The sequence below is a fragment of the Maniola jurtina genome, chromosome 3 (assembly GCF_905333055.1).
Source record: "Maniola jurtina chromosome 3, ilManJurt1.1, whole genome shotgun sequence".
Lineage (NCBI taxonomy): Eukaryota > Metazoa > Arthropoda > Insecta > Lepidoptera > Nymphalidae > Maniola > Maniola jurtina.
The window spans coordinates 12,801,796-12,823,626 of record NC_060031.1 but is presented as its reverse complement, the minus strand read 5'-3'; the positions used below and the strand labels follow the sequence as shown (position 1 = coordinate 12,823,626).

Sequence of the window (21,831 nt, the reverse complement as noted above, 5' to 3'; positions counted from 1 at the left end):
CCTCAGTGCGCGAGTCTGACTCGCACTTGGCCAGTTTTTTTGACGGAATATGCCCAACTAGTTTCAATTCGTCATTTCATAAATCAAATCGAAAACATATTTATATTATAAAAATAATTTTCTAAGCTGAACCATCTGGAAATCAGACCCCGGATCTTCATAAGACCATAGCGCTCACCACTGCGGCAGCAAGGTTTTCAGTGACTGGTGACATGGGTACATAATAGATTCAATATGGATGATATCCCGAGGGAACAGATAGATTTATTTTCTCCCTGAGCCCATTGAGCCGTGACGAGCCTAAGTGATTTTGTTTTATGCATAGGGTGTGTAGGTTGACACAATTCACTTGACTGAATTTCTTCGCTTTTCTGTTTTTCGTCATATTCTGTACTGATACAATAACCATATATATGTAGGTTGAGGTAAAACAGGAATAGGTTGGTCAGTTGATCACACTATAAAAAATGAGTAGGTATACTCAATTGAATACTACTTAATTGATTTTCCATTACCAAGTGATGCCCGCGATTTTGATTTGTCTGTCTCCGGGTTGCAAGCTACAAACCATGGCTACAAAATACATCTGTGCCAAATTTTGTCAAAATTGGTTGTTGTCGGGCGGGCCGTGCAAAGGTAACAGTAAGACAGACGTGCTTTAACATAAGTATACTATTCTTTTATGATTTTCTATTATTTTTGTGTATGAAACAAGAGTTTTCACATTCTTCCCTCTCCCAGTTTTGGCGGCCTTAAGCCTTAAATAAATATAAGGGAATTTTGATCTATTGGTAAAAACTTGAATTAAATCCGTTTAGCAGATAGGCTTATGGGATGTTCTACGAAACACGGGTTTGAAACACCGCCAAATTCCTAACTCCGAATTTCTCCGATTCCTAACTCCGAAAACCTGATATATCTTGGTAACTATTTTTGGTCTGACATGGAAATCTAACACAGAACCGCATCATCGACATTCGAACATGCTACCACGAGACTGTTAAATTATATTATAACCCGTCTTAAAAGTAAAATTAACTGTAAAATTCCAATGGAGGATTCGCGGGCAAAAGCTAGTAAAATAAAACTTTATGGTCATAAATTACCTTTTATTTTTTTTTTTATTTTATTTATAGAAGGAAAATCTACAGCGAAGTAATACTAATAAGAGTCTTAATACTAATTACATCGATAAATATGGCTAATTACAGATTTTCTCGAAAATAATAATTATAATAATTTGTCTGAGTGAGTGATACATAGTTAGATACTAAAAAAAAACCAGAATTAATTAAGTAAATACATCAAAAGTGGGTTAAGAAAATAAATAAATAATTTTATACGTATAAAAAAAACAGTATCTCAGGTAGCCTAAATAAAAAATAACATAACATAATAATAATATTGGATATAATTATGAAGCATTTAACGAATTAATGTTTAACGTACAAACAAGAATGTGTTTATGTGTGTGAGTGTGTGTGTGCATGTGAGTGTGTGCGTGTGTGTGTGAGATGATGTTAAGTATGTTGCACTTGCGTGTAAGAGAGAAAAAAAAAAAAAAAAATTTTATTTGTGGAGTAGTGAAAGGTGTCGCTTAAATGTCTTTTTAGAATGGCGAAAAAGGTCAATTTCCGAGTAATGTTTGTTATGGGTGCGAGTTATTCTAGCAATGGGTGAATTTTGTGAGTATTTTTTTCTTTTAAAATCAACGTGAAGCAGTGATGTATGCCGAGTGCGTTTTGGGGGTGCAACTAATTGTATTTTGGATAAAAGATGAGGACTGTCAATCTTACCGTTTATAATATTATACAGCATTAACATGTCAGCTATTTGCCTCCTTTGCCCACAAGTTTGTATATTATAGTGTTTACAGTTTTCTTTATAGTCGGAAGGTTCAAAGTAAGTACGAAAGTTTAAATGTTTAATAAACTTGCGCTGTATCCTCTCTATTGCTTCTATAGGCTTTATGTAGATAGGTGACCAAATGCTACTGCAATATTCTAAGTTGCTCCGCACGTATGCAGAATAAATAATCTTAAGTGTCCTAATTTTCTTGAAGGGTTTACAAGTTCTTAAAACAAAGCCAAGCATAGAGAAAGCTTTGTTAGTGATTGTTTCAATATGAGGATTGAATGACATTTTATTATCGAGTATAACTCCTAAATCGCGGACCTTATCAATTTTGGGGATAGTTTGGCCGTCAATAGTATAATTAAATTGTATAGGATTTTTGTTTCTTGTAAAACTGATGTGCTGACATTTACTTATATTAACTTGTATTCTATTTTCTTTGTAATAGCGAGAAAGTCTATTAAGGTCACTCTGTAACTTCTCACAATCATCTTCACTGTTAATTCCTAAGTATATTTTGGTATCGTCAGCATACATTAAAAACCTCGAGTAAAAAAAACATTTATCAATGTCATACAAATATATGTTATAGAATAACGGACCCAAATGCGAGCCTTGTGGGACTCCAGAGGGGATCTCACAGAAATCTGATCTACAGCCACCAACCACTACAGCTTGAGAACGATTAGTCAGATACGATTTTACCCACCTCAGAAGATCTCCGTGGATGCCTAGATATTCCAATTTATTTAACAGGATCACGTGATCCACACGGTCGAAGGCTTTCTCAAAATCTGTGTAGATCACGTCAACCTGTACACGATTATCCATTGATGATAGTATGTCTTCGGTAAATGTTATTAAATTGGATGATGTGGATCGCCCTTTTATAAAACCATGTTGTTCGGGTGGGATCGCCCTTATAATAATTGGATATATTGAATTATAAACAATTTTTTCGAGCATTTTGCCAAATACATTTAAGATCGATACAGGACGATAGTTTTCTACGTGACTTTTACTACCTTTTTTATGAATCGGAACAATATGAGCTTCTTTCCACTTAGACGGAAAGAACCCTTCTTCTAATGACCTATTGAAAATAATACTTAGAGGTGTAATGAGAGCCTTACATGCGTGTCTAACAAAGTAAGGTGATATGTTGTCACTTCCCGCGCTTTTAGATGTATCAAGCTGGCCTATACTTTTTGAAATTTCGTTATTATCAACTTTGAGGGAATGAAGGTGTGACATACTAGAGTTAGTTGGAGATCTGAGATTTGAAGATGGATATTGCTTAAGGGGTTGAGAAAAAACGTTATAAAAGAACTTATTAAACTGAGCTGCGTGATCCTTATTACTAATGGATTCGACATTTTTATAAACTAGTTTTCTTGGTAAATTGGTAGTGTTACGCTTGGATTTCGTATATGACCAGAAACTTTTTGAATCTTTTTCCAAGCAATGTTCGGTAAGATCAGTATATTTATTGTAGCATTCAGTTTCAACCTCACGTACTCTCTTTCTCAACCTGGAAAATTCTTGGTAGTCCAAGGGGTCTTGAAATTTTTTCCAGCGTCTGTGGACCTTGGATTTTTCTCTTATAATTTTTATGAGAGATTTACTGTACCACTTTGGATAAGCATCACTTTTTCTCGTTACCATTACGGGTACAAACTTATAGATACTATTGTAAAGGTTTTCATAAAAACAGTCCACCGCATCATCCAAAGAACCTTCATTTAGGTATGTACTCCATGGAATTGTCATCAAATATTTTATTATTTCGTCATAATTTGCCTTATAAAATTTAAATTTTATATGAGGATCAGTTCTTAATGTTTTGGGAGATAAAATAGGTGCTTCGATTAATAAAACCGGATGGAAATCATCTTGTTTTAGCAAAGGCGATAGATCCAGTGATAGTTCTAAAGAAAAATTTGAGAACACAAGATCCAAAACGTTATTATGGGAATTTTTAAAAAAAGATTGCTGCGTCATCCCCATCAAATTTAAATGCTGAATTAGTTTAATGCCTGCATCTTGTACTTTCTGAGTGACTTTATTCATAAAGGAGGGCCCAGTCGTTGACCATTGTATGAAGGGCATATTAAAATCGCCCAAAATCATGAAATTACTATTTTCCATTTTATTGCTATGATCACAAATCGACAGTAAAAGTTCCTCAAGAAGATGTGATTGAGTGCTCGTATTCCCAGGTATGTATGTTGCAAGAATATGAAGATCTTTATTTGAGTGTAAAGAACGGGACGGAATACTTACCGATACCATATCTAATGCGCGACATGATGATTTGATATCCAGTACAGTAGCGTTTAAACTTCGCTTTACACATATCATGACACCGCCCCCGATTGATTTATTTGAAGCTGAGATGTCCCTATCATGTCTGAAAATATCATATCTTAAATCGCAAAACTCCCGGTCTCCTATACTAGCCGTAAGCCAAGTTTCGGTTAATACTATTACGTCATAGTCATATAGTAAAATATTTCTGTACAGATCATTTGTTTTTGTTCGTATACCACGAACATTCTGGTAGTACATTATTAATCCAGTCTTACCCATTTTAGGATATAATTAAATATATCAAAATAATGTTAACAATATAGTATGAAAATTGCCTAAAAAAAATACCTACTTCATTATGATTGTATTTTATATACCGGGAATCATGAAATTGATATAAAAGATAGATGTAAGATAGAATGTTAACTGTACTGGTTGGCATAACGTGCACCATAAGTATATTATTAATAATAACAAACATTACTCGTATGATAAAAGCGACCGAGTAAATAAGTGTTAAGGTGTGGGGACTATGGTATGTGTGTTTCTTACATAATGATATATAGAATAGTATGATTGTAAGTGTGTATTGAAATAGTGTGTTGTGTATGCTTCTAATTAAACAAAGATACAGTCGTGAAATAAAACAAATATTTTTAACATCCGAAATGGCCAAATACTGTTGAATAAATATCTTCATTAAAATGCTAATTATATTATCTTTTTTAAGTCTTCTAAGGTGTTTATTTGAAAAAAAGGACAATTGTCGTTTTTTCTCACTAAGATTTTACAGTTCTTTATCCAACAGTACTTAAAGCCTCTCTGAACGCATGCTCGGCGGGCTTCCTTGTATAAATCTTTGTTTTTTGAAGTTAAATGTTCGCGTATATAAATTTTAACTGCGGGTCCGTCAATGCCGATGTCCTCCGTATTTAGGCCTCGCGCTTTCCGAAATCCCGCTAATATATTACTTTTTGTTAATCGTGACCGTAATTTACACACGACAACCCTAGACCGCCCGTCTATCTGTTGGCGTGGCTGAACTCTGTGAATGTGGTCTATATCTTGAAGTGTAATAGGGGTGTTAATATGTTCTGACATATTAATTACAAGCTTAGCAAGGTTTTCACTTTTTCGTTCCGGTAAACCAACGATTTCGATATTGAGGAAGCGGTCCCGTTGCTGCTGGTCATCTAGGTCTCTTTGGAGCACTTGCAACATATTTTTAGTCGAGGAAATTTCTTCGTCTAGTGAGTTAATTCTTTTAGAGTTGCTGGTTGAAGAACTCGAGCCAGCTTTCAAGTCATCATATTGCTGGGAAGTAAATTGGATGGAGGCCTTAAGATCATTAATCTCTTTTTCCACTTGATCCTGTCTAATTTTCAATTTAGAGTTATTGTGAGAGTTCTCATTTGAAAATTTTTCGAACATGTCATTTAATTCACTTTTTAATCCGGCGGAGGCAGTCTGTATGTTATTTAGTTCCGACTTAATGTTTAAGGAGAGATTTGTTATTTTCTTGTCTAATTTTCCCATTTCCAATTTAATATTGCTTTGTTCTATCTTGAGGGTATTAGTTGTAGTGACGAATTCCTCCTTAATACTCGATGCAACAGATCTGATTTCGGAGCTAATTTGATCTCTAATCTCTTTCATTAGGGTATCTTTAAGGTTGGCAATACAAGAAGAAAAAGACGTGCTTAATTTTTGATCAAGCAGTGCACTGATACTATCCATCGTTACCTGTTGCGCCTGTTCCCCACTTTGTGTTGTTTCAATATTGATAGGTGACGTACTCGGGCAGTCTTGGTCGAGGGACATAGTCGATGTAGTGGGAATGCTTTTTACGGGAGTGTCATCCCTAATTTTTTTACGGCGGGTCCCAGACTTACACGTGGGACAGAGCCAGGTTTTTTTGTAGTCTCTCGTCATTGACAAATATTGCTCGGAAGTTATCCCCAGGCAATCGCAATCGAACTTACCTTGACAGCCGTTACATAGCAAATGTAAATCTTTTTTTAGTGGGCCCTTACATGCACTGCACTCCATTCTTGAAAGATCTTTGTGCCTAAGAACGAATTTGTTGTGTAATATATTATATTCTATTCGTTTTAGACACTATGCCTCACTTTATTCATTCAATTATATAATGCACGAAACTGAAGACTTTGCATTGATTTAATTGCAGCAGATTACACTGAATTTATTATTTAATTGACATTATGTTACACTGTGTACACTATAAATACTATTTGATATTTGGAACAAACGTATTGACTATTTTAAATAGGTTTTTTTCTTGCGCGATTACAAAACACGACTCACTCATCAAAGTGCGGGTAGTCCTTGGTAATGAAAATTTAATGCTTCTAACAATATTTCAGGCAGTGCCAAAATCATTTTACGCGTGAAATATTGAGGTGATAAACGGTAAAACGAGCGGTAGAGCTTCTATGAAATGGCATGAATCAATGCTTCCAGTTTCAAGTTAAATTGGTTCACGAGTGGTGTTCCGCGCGTTTCAGAACCGGCACCTAATTGACTTAGCTCGCATACGAAGATCGATTTTGCATTTGGGAATTTCGAAATTACTTGAAACTGCATTTAGAAAGAATGGACCGAACGATTTTTCACTGTTGAAGTTATTCTCAGATTTACATTTTTGCTTCCATTTTCTTTAATAACAGAAACCGCCAAGCGTTAGCAAACTGCAGCCACTATCAAAAAATATTCGACCTTTGCCTGTTGTTGGTTGCCTGGAATATTAAGACCGCCAAATTGTACCTACTTGCCTATATTTTGTTTCGCTTTGTATGTGTTTTTTTGTGTACTAATTTATTTGTGTACAATAAAAGAATATTAATTTTAATTCATTCATTCATTCGCTCCATCATCTTCTCAACTCATCGCCGGCCCATTACTGAGCAATGGGTCTCCTCTCTCAACGAGAAATGTTTAGGTCATATTCCACCACGCTGGCCATGTGGGTATTGGCAGACTACAGGCATAGAGGGATATTATATCGATATGCAAATTTCCTCACGATGAAAAAAAAATGAAAAATGAAAATGAAAAAATATTTAATTAACAAAATATAGTCTTATACAATAATTTCCCTGTGTCTGGTGGTACCCACACTAGGTAATCCTGTGTCGTGGGTACCTAGTTTGCGTTGACAATATTCCATTTACAATTTTATTTGACACTCGGTTAAATTAAAGCTAACAGTATTACAATTATTAGGTATAACATTAAGCGTAAATATTAAGTTTAACAGCTATTCTAAGATTACAAAAATAAAGTTAAAGATAAGGATGTGTGTGTCTACGAAGTAATTTAGTTGCGTTGCATTAATATCTAAGTGAATGTTTAAAAACAAAACAAAACAAAATGAAAAGTAGTAACAGAGTGCCCTTATTTTAAATGCAGGAAAAGTTTCTCTGTTGCATCGTAACCTAAGGAAGCAAGCCATGCTACAATTTTCACTTTGGCTTGTTTAACGGAACAATGCTTAATGTCACATGTTCTAACAACTTTATTATAAATGAATGATTCAGCATATGGACTGAAGCGCCTAGCAAAACAAGTTTTAATTTTAGGCATAGGGATCTTGAAAGTCCGACGATTGAGCAATATTTTATATTCTTTCGAAGATATTATCGATATTTTCCTCCACCGTTAAATCAAGAGATATAATCGCTTAAAACGCACAAAGCTCCAAAAAGGTTAGAGGTACGTGCACGGGATCGAACCTTGGACCTCGTAAGATGACTTGCTAAGTGTTTATTTGGTGGTAAATATTGTTGCGAAAAATCTTTAAAATATTGACCTAGAAATAGCAATAAAGGCTATTTGGTAGAGCGAATAGTTCAGTAAATATTTTCTAAGTAATAAATAATATTACCAGCGGAGCAATATTCCTTCCTCGTTAACATAAAAGAATACGAGCTCGGAGCTTTATAATTAATTATTTTTTACGGATGACGTGATTAATCTACCTTTATCTATTAAGAGAAAACATGCAGATAAACTTGTCTGAATCTTTTGAGAGACGAAAAAAAGCTTTGAATATAATCAGTAACCTCTAACAGCCGAAATGAATCCATTCTTCTAATATCTGTTTGCTTTTCACAGCCCATCCATCTAACCGAGTTTGACGAAAGGTACAGAGGAAGCTTGAATGCCGGGGATGGACAAAGGCTACTTTTATCCCGGAAAATCAAAGAGTTCCCACGGGATTCTTTAAGGTCGTTTAACCGAACATATGAAATTTGGTATTGAAGTAGCTTGCATCCCGGAAACTGTCATAGACTACTTTTTATCGTGGAAAATCAAAGAATTTCTTCGGGAATTTTGAAAAACCTAAATCCAGGCGGCCGAAGTCGCGAGCATCAACTACACTCTTATATGTCGATGAGTTACTTAGCCTGAATTCCATAGAGCATACTTTAATTATTTATTTACGTTCCCTTGGATGCTAGAGATAGATACGTCCTATTTGTATCTTTATTATTTTTGTATCTGTGAGATACTGTGAGGCACCAGATACTTTTAATCAGAGTTCTATAATAATAGATCTTTACGAAGTGGAGATAGAGTTCAGTTTACTTTGCAGTATTTTATTTGCTTGGCCTTTACGCAAATAAATTGTCCTCAGCCTCTAAATTCTCACCATGACACGAAATAACGTGTAACGATAATATGGTAACGATCTTATGATAAAAGTACGCGGCATGTGTTTGAAACTACTTATCGCGTAAGTAGTTACGCAAACTCGATATTTCATAGCGAATGTACGAGCATTTTTTAACCCCCGACCCAAAAAGAGGGGTGTTATAAGTTTGACGTGTGTATCTGTGTGTCTGTGTATCTGTGTATCTGTGTATCTGTCTGTGGCATCGTAGCGCCTAAACGAATGAACCGATTTTAATTTAGTTTTTTTTTGTTTGAAAGGTGGCTTGATCGAGAGTGTTCTTAGCTATAATCCAACACAAGTGTAAATTAAAAATTTATAACACCCCCGACGATCCAAAGTATTTGAGTTTTTCAAAACATCATTTTCAGATAAATAATTATGTATTTAGCCAACGTCCATCTTGACAGCTTGACATTTGTCTATTGACATAATATTATGAACCTAACGGTTATCTAACCTTCTTTTCTACAAGAAAACTAGAAAAGAGCTGATAACTCTTAAACGGCTGAACCAATTTTTTTTAGATTATAGCTAAGAACACTCTCGATCAAGCCACCTTTCAAACAAAAAAAACTAAATTAAAATCGGTTCATTCGTTTAGGCGCTACGATGCCACAGACAGATACACAGATACACAGATACACAGACACACAGATACACAGATACACACGTCAAACTTATAACACCCCTCTTTTTGGGTCGGGGGTTAAAAATTGGTTCAGCCGTTTAAGAGTTATCAGCTCTTTTCTAGTTTTCTTGTAGAAAAGAAAGTTAGATAACCGTTAGGTGCATAATATTATGTCAATTGACAAATGTCAAGCTGTCAAGATGGACGTTGCCTAAATACATAATTATTTATTTGAAAATGATGTTTTGGAAAACTCAGATACTTTAGATAGTAGGCGCGGAATAGTCCAAGAAAATCAGTTCAGCCGTTTGAAAGTTATCAGATCTTTTCGGTCTTTTCTAGTTTCTGTAACCTTCACTTGTCGGGGGTGTTATAAATTTTTAAATTTACACTTGTTATCCTAACTGCACGGAAAGATATTAGTATAGCACTCTCTCTGTTATGTGTACCTAATCCCTTGATTGGTGACTCAAAATGGTTAACGTTAACTGAGGTTTAAACATTCGTGAGTGATTTCCATTCAAATCTAAAAAAATAGCTAGTATAGCCAATTCTTGATCTTGCAACATTCTAAAAAAAAAAAAAATATGTACTTACACCAATAATAAGCACGCAAATTGTTCGAAATCAAACCTATGTTGGATGTAACAAGATAATATGAAATAAACATTTTATTATTTCTTTCATGTATTTATTTTTCTCATTTAACCCTATCTTTAAAAAACGTTCACAAAACTAAAATAACAGAAATAACGAAAAATAAAATAACAGAAACAACAAACAATAAAATAACGGAAACAACAAAATAAATAAATAACAGAAACAAAAGAGAAATGTTTCTTTTTATTTTATTTTCTTATTATTATAGATTTCATAGATCACATCCGGGGTCCTCATAGCGACTTATAGCTCGCACTCGGTTTTTTTTGAAATTCTCATTTCAAAATCTTTAATTTCATACCTTGAAATAATATAAATAAAAACACATTGCCTATCTTACTCTCTTTAGCTCAAGTCTTTAACTCAATCTGTGCAAAAAAAAAAAGTTAATCCGTTGCGGCGTGGTTGAAGGACAAAACCAACAAGAAACACACTTTCGCATTTTATAATATTAGTAATGAAATAGAGTCATATATACCAATTACTTTAAACTAAAACAAACATACACAGTGAAAAGGACGTCGCGTCGTACAGATTCCAATATTACCACATGCATGACATTTATCATCTTTGTGGGCTTTCGCTCGCGTTCAACACTTTTTATTCCTTTCTCTTGATAAAATATGACGCAATAGCGTAGCACTCTCTGCAGCAATATTCCAAATTGTAATTATACTAAGATAATGTTGGAAGATTTGCAATTACATTGAAAATATCGGATAGTTATTTTTATTACTTTAGAACTAGCTGATCCGCCCGGATTCGCTCAAGTGAAATTTAATATACTACACATACCTAATAAATACCCTCCGTTATGAGTACTTCTATATAAAGGAGCTTTATAATGATGAAAGAATTACCAGAGTTGGTTCAGCATTAGTTTCAGAATTTAGCGATTGTTTGCAACAACAAAAAAATCTTTCCTCTTTACAACACTCAAGAGCTGCCTAGTGGTTAAAACCTTAGCCTCCTATTCTTGGGGATCCGAGATTCGATCCTGGGTACACTACATACTTCTAACTTTTCGCAGTTATGTGCGTCTTAATTAATAAAATATCATTAATTAACTTTAACATTATGCTTTAACAGGATAGGTAAACATCGTGGAGAAACCTGCATTCCTGAAGGTTCACCATAATGTTCTCAGAGGCGTGTGAAGTCTTCGGGTCTTTCATATTTTGAGAGGAGACCCATGCTCACCAGAGATGGTGATAAGAGTTCTGTGGGTTTTACGATCTTTACTCCTTTTCTTTTCTTTTTCTCATCTTTACTTTAATGCATTTCGAATTGATACTGAATGCAAGAAGTTTATTCTTTATACAGTCTTTATTTATGTGCAATTAATAAAAAAGAAATCCAATATACGAGTTGAACGCAGCTAATAGGTGTTGCGGTATTTGAAATACCTAGCTTTATAAAGCTATTCCAATAACAATTTAATTCCGTAGCGACTAAGCTACGACGTGCTACGTCTGTTGTAGCGGGTCGTAGCACTTATAAGCTCCTACGTAACGCACGTAAAATTACTACAAGGCTCAGCATTCAGCATCAGAGGCTCTATATGGTAGAAATCACAGATTTCTGACATTTATTAAGAGAAAGGGCTGAAAAAATCGGTCAAGTGCGAGTCGGATACGCACACGTGCCATTGTACAAGAAATAACACAATTTTTTTAATTTTCATGGAAGACATGAATTTTCAATTATGTTTTATAGCGGCGACAGAAATACACATTCTGTGATAAATTTTAACTCTCTACTTATACTTCACAAGGTACCCGCTGACCGACACGGGCGGACGGACGGACAGCGAAGGCTAAGTCATAGGGTACCGTTGGCAGCCTTCGGGTACCTACGGAACCCTAAAAACGGTGACCTGACATTGAAATCTTTATTTTTTTACATCTTGAAAAGTTATACTATAGGCTCAGGGCTCGAGATGAGTAAGGGATGATGTATATTTAGTGCTCTAAAGGGCATGGTTGAAATCACAGCAAAACTTAAATTATACACGTTATTAACTTAATAATAATTAGTCCTAAAGAAAGCTTTGATCTATACGTGTTACTATCGTGACAAAATAAAGCCATATGAAGCTTATTAAGACACATTATGTATCCCCTTTGATGATGATAATCCAAAGAAGACATGCCGAATTAATCCCTAATGCTGTAAGCTTTATATTTTAACGAAGACGATCTTATATTCGTTTGGTGAGTTATTATGTTGACAATTAGTGTAAATTAAAAATTTATAACGCCCCCGACAAGTGAAGGTTACAGTAACTAGAAAAGAGCTGATAACTTTCAAACGGCTGAACCGATTTTCTTGGATTATACCTAAGAACACTCTCAATCTAGCCACCTTTTAAATAATAAAAACTAAATTAAAATCGGCTCATTAGTTTAGGAGCTACGATGCCACAGACAGATAGACAGATACACAGATACACACGTCAAACTTATAACACCCCTCTTTTTGGGTCGGGGGTTAAAAATTATTGTGTAAATACATATTCCGTATATGTTTGTTGGATAGTCAACAGCTAGCTTATGTCCACGCCGTGACTCCGTCGTTGTCTTCGTAGAAATCGCTTGATGAAAACTCAAAAAAGTCGGTGCCTGGTCAGCGCTGGCCACACGTCGTGCCAAATGTTCCCAAGTTAGTCTAAAGTCTAAGGTAGGTATATATTTTCGGCGACTGCATTGTTCGTCCGTGTTGGGCCAACGTGTACTAGACTCAAACGAGAAGCATTTCTCAGTATTGCGAAATACTGTTATCACTGGTACGAGGCGCGCAATAATGAAAATAAATCTGTCAAAAGTTGATATATGGACATTTTGTGGACATTACAGATTTATGTGCTAACTTGGCTTTTTTAAGTGGTGCCATAAGATTTATCTTTTACCGAAGTACCAAGGTAAATGTTGGTCCTTTGGCTCGTTATACTAAACCGATTTTATTGGTTCGTTACTATGTTATGTAACTTTAGGTAGGTAAACGGTAACTTTAATTATACGTCTCCTAAGGGCCTTAACAGGGAACTCTCCACTCCATACAATCGTAGTTTGATTCTCATTGGAATATTAAGCAACCAAAGTCTATGAAATTTTGCTAGAAAGTAATATCTGTGTCTGTGGTTTTCTAGATTTCTCTAAAAATATGTAGTTTTAAAGAAACACGGGTTCAAAGATTTCTATTTTTCGATCAAAAAGGTTCAACTTTGTACTCGTTTTTCCAGACATCGAAGCTATTGAACAAATTTTGGTAGAACCACAAACCTAGAAAGAGACTATTAGTCAAAAGATGCCTTCGATTTCGTCCGCGTGGTTTCAAATTTTTAAAATCCCGTAGGAACTCTTCGATTTTCCGCAATAAAAAATAGTTTATGTCAGTCTCCCAGATGCAACCTAACTCTGTACCCAATTTCGTCAAAGTCTGGTAAAAGGATTGGCCGTGAAAAATTAGCAGACAGACACACAGACACATTCTCGTATTTAATTAGTATATGGAATGGATGTTTAAAATGTCTTACTAAGATCAAAAAAAGCATAGGCATTATTTTTTAATTTTACTTAATCTTACAGTAAAAAGTTTATAAAACTATGGAAATTTTTCTTGTTATCTTTTAAATTATGCATAGATTAGCTCACAACTACAGAACTGACTTAATTAAAACTGGAAAACTTTCGCTTCTATCATGCTACAGAATTCCATAATGAGTTTTCCCCAGATGATTCCACAATTCTAAAGTTTATTAAAATACTTTAAAGCTAGTTGATATTAAAAAAATACGTCAAAATATTTGAGATTTTTCAATAAATTTTGCAATTTCAAAGTTCTAAAGTTGCAATCATAAAAAACCGGGAGTGTAAGTCGGATTCACACACGAAGAGTTACGTACCATACAAGATATAAATACTACATGTTCTTTTTTTTTTAATTTGCAGTATCTTTTGTATTATTTATTTTTGTAGTAGTACACACTCTGTGAAAATTTCCACTCTGTACCTATACGGACCGCTGACAGACCAACGGACGGACAGACGGACATTCAGCGGAGGCTGTGGTAGGATTTCGTTGGCAGCTTCAGGTACGGAACCCAAAAATGGCAGCATGGATTTTTTGTCGCATTATGCATCGTACTTTCAAAATTGATTTTGGAAAATAACATAAGAATACACCACATAATTTTCCATGCAAGAACCAAATTAGAATTCACCGGTGACGGAAGGCCTTATAATAATAATAATAATTGGCGCTGGGCGTGGCAGCATGCGGGCCGCCAGTGCCACCAGTCGACCGGCGCTGCCACCTAGCCGGTCGACATATCCATCATCCCCACCAGATGGCTTGGCTCCGACAGGGTCCACCAGGGCCCAATCTTCGGCGCCCGCCGCTGGTGGTGTACGCCGCATGCGCTGGACTTCTCTCATGAACGAGAATGTCATGCGTGCGTACTACAGGGCGACAGGAGGGGAAACCGGACGGACTGGCTACCGAGCGGCAATGTACCGCGAGTTCCTGCTGCTCGAGCCGAACTTAACTGTCACGGAACAAAACCTGGCAGACCGGGCTCGGTATATTCAGCGTTCTAACATCTTCAACGCTACCGAGCTCGAACGATTACGACGTGAGGCTGTCCCGGAAGTCTCAGCACCTACCGCAGAGCAAATCGTCTCCCAGGCGGCGCCTGTCCGCGAGGAGACAATTACCACGTCACAAGATTTGCCTGTGGAGGAAGACACTGAGGGAACAGTCTCCCTTGATATAGAGCGGATGAGAGGGATTCTCGAAGAGGCGATTTCTGAAACCCGGAGCGCTCCTCTAGAGAATCGTCCGCGGCTCTCCCGACTTACACTAAATGTAGCGACGCGGGATGTCATTGAGGCCATAAACAAAATGCTGCCACAACATCTGGAGAGCAGCACTGGCCTGGGTGATACGGCTTCTATTCTCTTCGGAGCGGCGCTGGCCGTGCACCGATTCATCGGTGCCAAGACTCTGGGGCCGCGGCGTGCTGCTGCTACAAGGCACAGCCCGGAACCGGCCTGGAAGAGGAGAATAGAACACCGTATCACTCTGGCTAGAGTCCTCATTGGCAGACTGCAAAGCTTCAGGTCGGGCAACACTAGGCCAAGGATTGTGCGCTCTGTTAGAGTTGCGTTTAACGGGTGTGGGGTCAGGTTGGACCAGCCTGACATCGCGCAAAAGCTAACAGAGCGCATCGACGACCTGAAGCAGAAAATCGCTGCATGGGGGAACCGCATCCGACGATACTCGGCAAGGGTTGAGCGATTTCAGCAAAATCGTCTCTTCTCGAGTGATCAGAAAAGGTTCTACAAAAGACTGGAGTGCCCAGCAGTCTGCTCTACCTCTCAGCGACCGGACCCGGCCGACCTAGTCACCTTCTGGCGGGGGGTGTGGTCGAGAGAGGTGGAACATGAGGAGGGCCCTTGGATTGCGGCGGTAGAGGAAGCATGTGCCAGAATAGAACCGATGAGCCCGGTTGCCATCTCTGCGGAGGATGTAGCTGGTGCAGTAAGGCGGGCCCCGAACTGGAAAAGCCCGGGACCCGACGGACTGCATCACTACTGGCTGAAAGGTTTTTCGGTTTGCCATGCGACCTTGGCTCGACAATTCCAAGAGGCTCTCGAGCAGAGGGCGCTCCCGAGCCTTTTCACTACCGGGATCACTCACCTAGCTCCAAAGTCAACCGATGCCACCGATCCGGCTAAGTATCGCCCCATAACGTGTCTTACTACCATCTATAAGACACTGACATCCGTTCTGAGCCTCAAGATCTCCCGTCACATAGACGAGAATAACATCATGTCTGGGGCTCAGAACGGATGTCGGGGCGGTAGCCGTGGTACTAAGGAGCTCCTTCTCATCGACTCCGTTGCGGGCCAACTGGTCAAACGCAACCGTCGGAATTTCTCCGCCGCCTGGATCGACTACAAAAAGGCATTCGACTCGGTGCCCCATTCATGGCTCTTGAGGGTCCTTGAGCTGTACAAAGTTGACAGTGCAGTTCGAGACTTCCTGGAGGCATGCATGGGGCAGTGGAGCACGATCCTGTGTCTCCATGGTGAGCGGTTGGCGGCTGCCGATGACCGGATAAGGATAGGGCGGGGTATCTTCCAGGGTGATTGTCTGAGCCCGCTATGGTTTTGCCTGTCTCTGAACCCGCTTAGCACCCTACTGGAGGGCTCGGGGACAGGCTTTCAGTTTCGGAGAGGAGGGACAAAAGTACCTCACCTTCTGTACATGGATGACCTCAAACTGCTGGCACCCAATGCCACCCGCCTGAAGGAGCTGCTGAACATCACCACTGAGTTCAGCAAGTCCATCAGGATGGAGCTTGGACTGGACAAGTGTGCGGTCATACATGTGGAGAGGGGACAGGTTACTCATTCGGCCGAGATTAGTCTCGAGCCATCCAACATTAAGACCCTCTCTGAAGCTGAGTCATACCGGTATCTGGGCATGTCACAATCCCTAGGTGTAAAAGAGGCGGACATGAAACAGTCTGTTTGCGAGGCCTTTTTTGGCCGTCTGACAAAAATCTGTAAAAGTTATTTGTCAGGCGCCAATAAGGTCCGAGCTTATAACGGATGGGTTATGCCCGTCCTCATGTACACCTTTGGCGTGCTCAGCTGGACTCAGACCGAACTTGACGCCCTGGACAGAAAAGTCCGCACGACTATGACTCTCTATCGCATGCACCATCCAAAATCGTCTGTGATGAGATTGTATATCCCCCGGAAGTGTGGAGGGCGAGGCGTATTAAGCGTCAAGACCATGCATAACCGGGAGATATCCAATCTCAGAACCTACTTTGAGACGATGAGGGGGTCCCCCATGCATAGAGACGTCATAGAATGTGATAAAGGACTCACTCCACTATCCTTAGCCAAAACCGAGTGGCAGAAACCGGTGGTACTTAGCACCTCTGACCGGGAGACCGTGTGGAAGGAGAAGGAGTTGCACGGACGCTTTTTTAAAGCTCTTAATGAGCCACACGTAGATAAAAAAGCGTCCGTGCAATGGCTGCGCTTTGGTGACCTCTTCGGGGAAACCGAAGGGTTTGTCTGTGCGATACAAGATCAGGTGGTCAAGACGCGGAACTACCGAAAGTACATTCTGAAGGATGGCACTCAAGACATCTGTCGAGCTTGTCGCCATCCCGGTGAGTCGCTCAGACATGTGCTTTCGGGATGTTCGGCGCTTGCCAACACTGAGTATCTGCACAGACACAACCAAGCAGCCAAAATCCTTCACCAAGAGCTTGCTCTGAAGTACGGTCTCCTGGATGAGAGGTTGCCGTATTACAGGTACACACCGGTGCCGGTACTCGAGCGCGACGGAGTCCGGCTCTATTGGGACCGGTCCATCATCACGGACAGGACTATTCTAGCGAATAAGCCTGACATCGTGGTGGTGGACCGGGCAAAGTCGAGGGTGTTTTTGGTGGACATCACCATTCCATATGACGAGAACCTCGTGAGAGCTGAGACGGAGAAAAAACGCAAGTATCTTGATCTGGCTCACGAGGTTTCCGACATGTGGCATGTGGAGTCCACCGAAATCATCCCAATCGTCATATCTGCAAACGGGTTGATCCCAGTCAGCCTCGCTCACCATCTGAGGCGACTGGGGTTCCGTGGCAGTTCGCTCGCAGCCAGGATGCAAAAAGCGGTCTTGCTAGACTCGGCTAGGATAGTCCGCCGCTTTCTCAACCTGTCGCCCTGACCCCCGGCCGTTTGGTCTCCCCTGCCGGGGCGTAATCCTCCGCCCGGTACAAGTATGTATTTATGTAAATGTGTATGTAGGTTTATTTATTTTTATGTATGTAAGTATATTATATTCCCTTTGGCTTTTATATATATCTATTTTGTAACCGGGCGTGAGAGTGAGTTATATACATAATAATAATAATAATAAATGCCGTGTGGCACCGGCAGAGTAGAATGTTGCCACCCCCTCTCATCCCGTGGGTGTCGTAAGAGGCGACTAAGGGAACTGGGGAACTGATCAACATCCAAGTTCCCTAAGGCTCGGCGCGCTGGCCGCAAACAGCCTCCTCGGGGACCTGAGTGGACCCCGAGTGATGTAGCCGCCACTCGCCCCCCCCCCCCCCCTTTTATATGATGGGTAACGGAAAAAGGAATGAGCGAATAGGGCCGCTGCCTGGGGGTCGCCAGGGCGCGCCTGGAGCTGGCGCTGGGCGTGGCAGCATGCGGGCCGCCAGTGCCACCAGTCGACCGGCGCTGCCACCTAGCCGGTCGACATATCCATCATCCCCACCAGATGGCTTGGCTCCGACAGGGTCCACCAGGGCCCAATCTTCGGCGCCCGCCGCTGGTGGTGTACGCCGCATGCGCTGGACTTCTCTCATGAACGAGAATGTCATGCGTGCGTACTACAGGGCGACAGGAGGGGAAACCGGACGGACTGGCTACCGAGCGGCAATGTACCGCGAGTTCCTGCTGCTCGAGCCGAACTTAACTGTCACGGAACAAAACCTGGCAGACCGGGCTCGGTATATTCAGCGTTCTAACATCTTCAACGCTACCGAGCTCGAACGATTGCGACGTGAGGCTGTCCCGGAAGTCTCAGCACCTACCGCAGAGCAAATCATCTCCCAGGCGGCGCCTGTCCGCGAGGAGACAATTACCACGTCACAAGATTTGCCTGTGGAGGAAGACACTGAGGGAACAGTCTCCCTTGATATAGAGCGGATGAGAGGGATTCTAGAAGAGGCGATTTCTGAAATCCGGAGCGCTCCTCTAGAGAATCGTCCGCGGCTCTCCCGACTTACACTAAATGTAGCGACGCGGGATGTCATTGAGGCCATAAACAAAATGCTGCCACAACATCTGGAGAGCAGCACTGGCCTGGGTGATACGGCTTCTATTCTCTTCGGAGCGGCGCTAGCCGTACACCGATTCATCGGTGCCAAGACTCCGGGACTGGGGCGTGCTGCTGCCACAAGGCGCAGCGCGGAACCGGCCTGGAAGAAGAGAATAGAACACCGTATCACTCTTGCCAGAGTCCTCATTGGCAGACTGCAAAGCTTCAGGTCGGGCAACACTAGGCCAAGGATTGTGCGATCTGTTAGAGTTGCGTTTAACGGGTGTGGGGTCAGGTTGGACCAGCCCGATATTGCGCAAAAGCTAACAGAGCGCATCGACGACCTGAAGCAGAAAATCGCGGCATGGGGGAACCGCATCCGACGATACTCGGCAAGAGTTGAGCGATTTCAGCAAAATCGTCTCTTCTCGAGTGATCAGAAAAGGTTCTACAAAAGACTGGAGTGCCCAGCAGTCTGCTCTACCTCTCAGCGACCGGACCCGGCCGACCTAGTCGCTTTCTGGCGGGGGGTGTGGTCGAGAGAGGTGGAGCATGAGGAGGGCCCTTGGATTGCGGCGGTAGAGGAAGCATGTGCCAGAATAGAACCGATGAACCCGGTCGCCATCTCTGCGGAGGATGTAGCTGGTGCAGTAAGGCGGGCCCCGAACTGGAAAAGCCCGGGACCCGACGGACTGCATCACTACTGGCTGAAAGGTTTTTCGGTTTGCCATGCGACCTTGGCGCGACAATTCCAAGAGGCTCTCGAGCAGAGGGCGCTCCCGAGCCTTTTCACTACCGGGGTCACTCACCTAGCTCCAAAGTCCACCGATACCACCGATCCGGCTAAGGATCGTCCCATAACGTGTCTTGCTACCATCTATAAGACACTGACGTCCGTTCTGAGCCTCAAGATCTCCCGTCACATAGACGAGAATAACATCATGTCTGGGGCTCAGAACGGATGTCGGGGCGGTGGTCGTGGTACTAAGGAGCTCCTTCTCATCGACTCCGTTGCGGGCCAACTGGTCAGACGCAACCGTCGGAATTTCTCCGCCGCCTGGATCGACTACAAAAAGGCATTCGACTCGGTGCCTCATTCGTGGCTCTTGAGGGTCCTTGAGCTGTACAAAGTTGACAGTGCAGTTCGAGACTTCCTTGAGGCATGCATGGGGCAGTGGAGCACGATCCTGTGTCTCCATGGTGAGCGGTTGGCGGCTGCCGATGACCGGATAAGGATAGGGCGGGGTATCTTCCAGGGTGATTGTCTGAGCCCGCTATGGTTTTGCCTGTCTCTGAACCCGCTTAGCACCCTGCTGGAGGGCTCGGGGACAGGCTTTCAGTTTCGGAGAGGAGGGACAAAAGTACCTCACCTTCTGTACATGGATGACCTCAAACTGCTGGCACCCAATGCCACCCGCCTGAAGGAGCTGCTGAACATCACCACTGAGTTCAGCAATTCCATCAGGATGGAGCTTGGACTGGACAAGTGTGCGGTCATACATGTGGAGAGGGGACAGGTTACTCATTCGGCCGAGATTAGTCTCGAGCCAACCAACATTAAGACCCTCTCTGAAGCTGAGTCATACCGGTATCTGGGCATGTCACAATCCCTAGGTGTAAAAGAGGCGGACATGAAACAGTCTGTTTGCGAGGCCTTTTTTGGCCGTCTGACAAAAATCTGTAAAAGTTATTTGTCAGGCGCCAATAAGGTCCGCGCTTATAACGGCTGGGTTATGCCCGTCCTCATGTACACCTTTGGCGTGCTCAGTTGGACTCAGACCGAACTTGACACCCTGGACAGAAAAGTCCGCACGACTATGACTCTCTATCGCATGCACCATCCAAAATCGTCTGTGATGAGATTGTATATCCCCCGGAAGTGTGGAGGTCGAGGCGTATTAAGCGTCAAGACCATGCATAACCGGGAGATATCCAATCTCAGAATCTACTTTGAGACGATGAGGGGGTCCCCCATGCATAGAGAGGTCATAGAATGTGATAAAGGACTCACTCCACTATCCTTAGCCAAAACCGAGTGGCAGAAACCGGTGGTACTTAGCACCTCTGACCGGGAGACCGTATGGAAGGAGAAGGAGTTGCACGGACGCTTTTTTAAAGCTCTTAATGAGCCACACGTAGATAAAAAAGCGTCCGTGCAATGGCTGCGCTTTGGTGACCTCTTCGGGGAAACCGAAGGGTTTGTCTGTGCGATACAAGATCAGGTGGTCAAGACGCGGAACTACCGAAAATACATTCTGAAGGATGGCACTCACGACATCTGTCGAGCTTGTCGCCATCCCGGTGAGTCACTCAGACATGTGCTTTCGGGATGTTCGGCGCTTGCCAACACTGAGTATCTGCACAGACACAACCAAGCAGCCAAAATCCTTCACCAAGAGCTTGCTCTGAAGTACGGTCTCCTGGATGAGAGGCTGCCGTATTACAGGTACACACCGGTGCCGGTACTCGAGCGCGACGGAGTCCGGCTCTATTGGGACCGGTCCATCATCACGGACAGGACTATTCTAGCGAATAAGCCTGACATCGTGGTGGTGGACCGGGCACAGTCGAGGGTGTTTTTGGTGGGCATCACCATTCCATATGACGAGAACCTCGTGAGAGCTGAGACGGAGAAAAAACGCAAGTATCTTGATCTGGCTCACGAGGTTTCCGACATGTGGCATGTGGAGTCCACCGAAATCATCCCAATCGTCATATCTGCAAACGGGTTGATCCCAGTCAGCCTCGCTCACCATCTGAGGCGACTGGGGTTCCGTGGCAGTTCGCTCGCAGCCAGGATGCAAAAAGCGGTCTTGCTAGACTCGGC

General features: G+C 41.6%; 1 protein-coding gene across 1 annotated transcript; it reads left to right on the top strand.

Moving 5' to 3' along the window:
- Positions 1-14,423: 14,423 nt before the first annotated feature.
- Positions 14,424-18,551, top strand: LOC123879193. The gene is made up of 2 exons (XM_045926790.1): positions 14,424-15,689; positions 18,333-18,551. The coding sequence occupies exons 1-2, from the start codon at positions 14,424-14,426 to the stop codon at positions 18,549-18,551; spliced, it is 1,485 nt and encodes a 494-aa protein (XP_045782746.1).
- Positions 18,552-21,831: the final 3,280 nt, after the last annotated feature.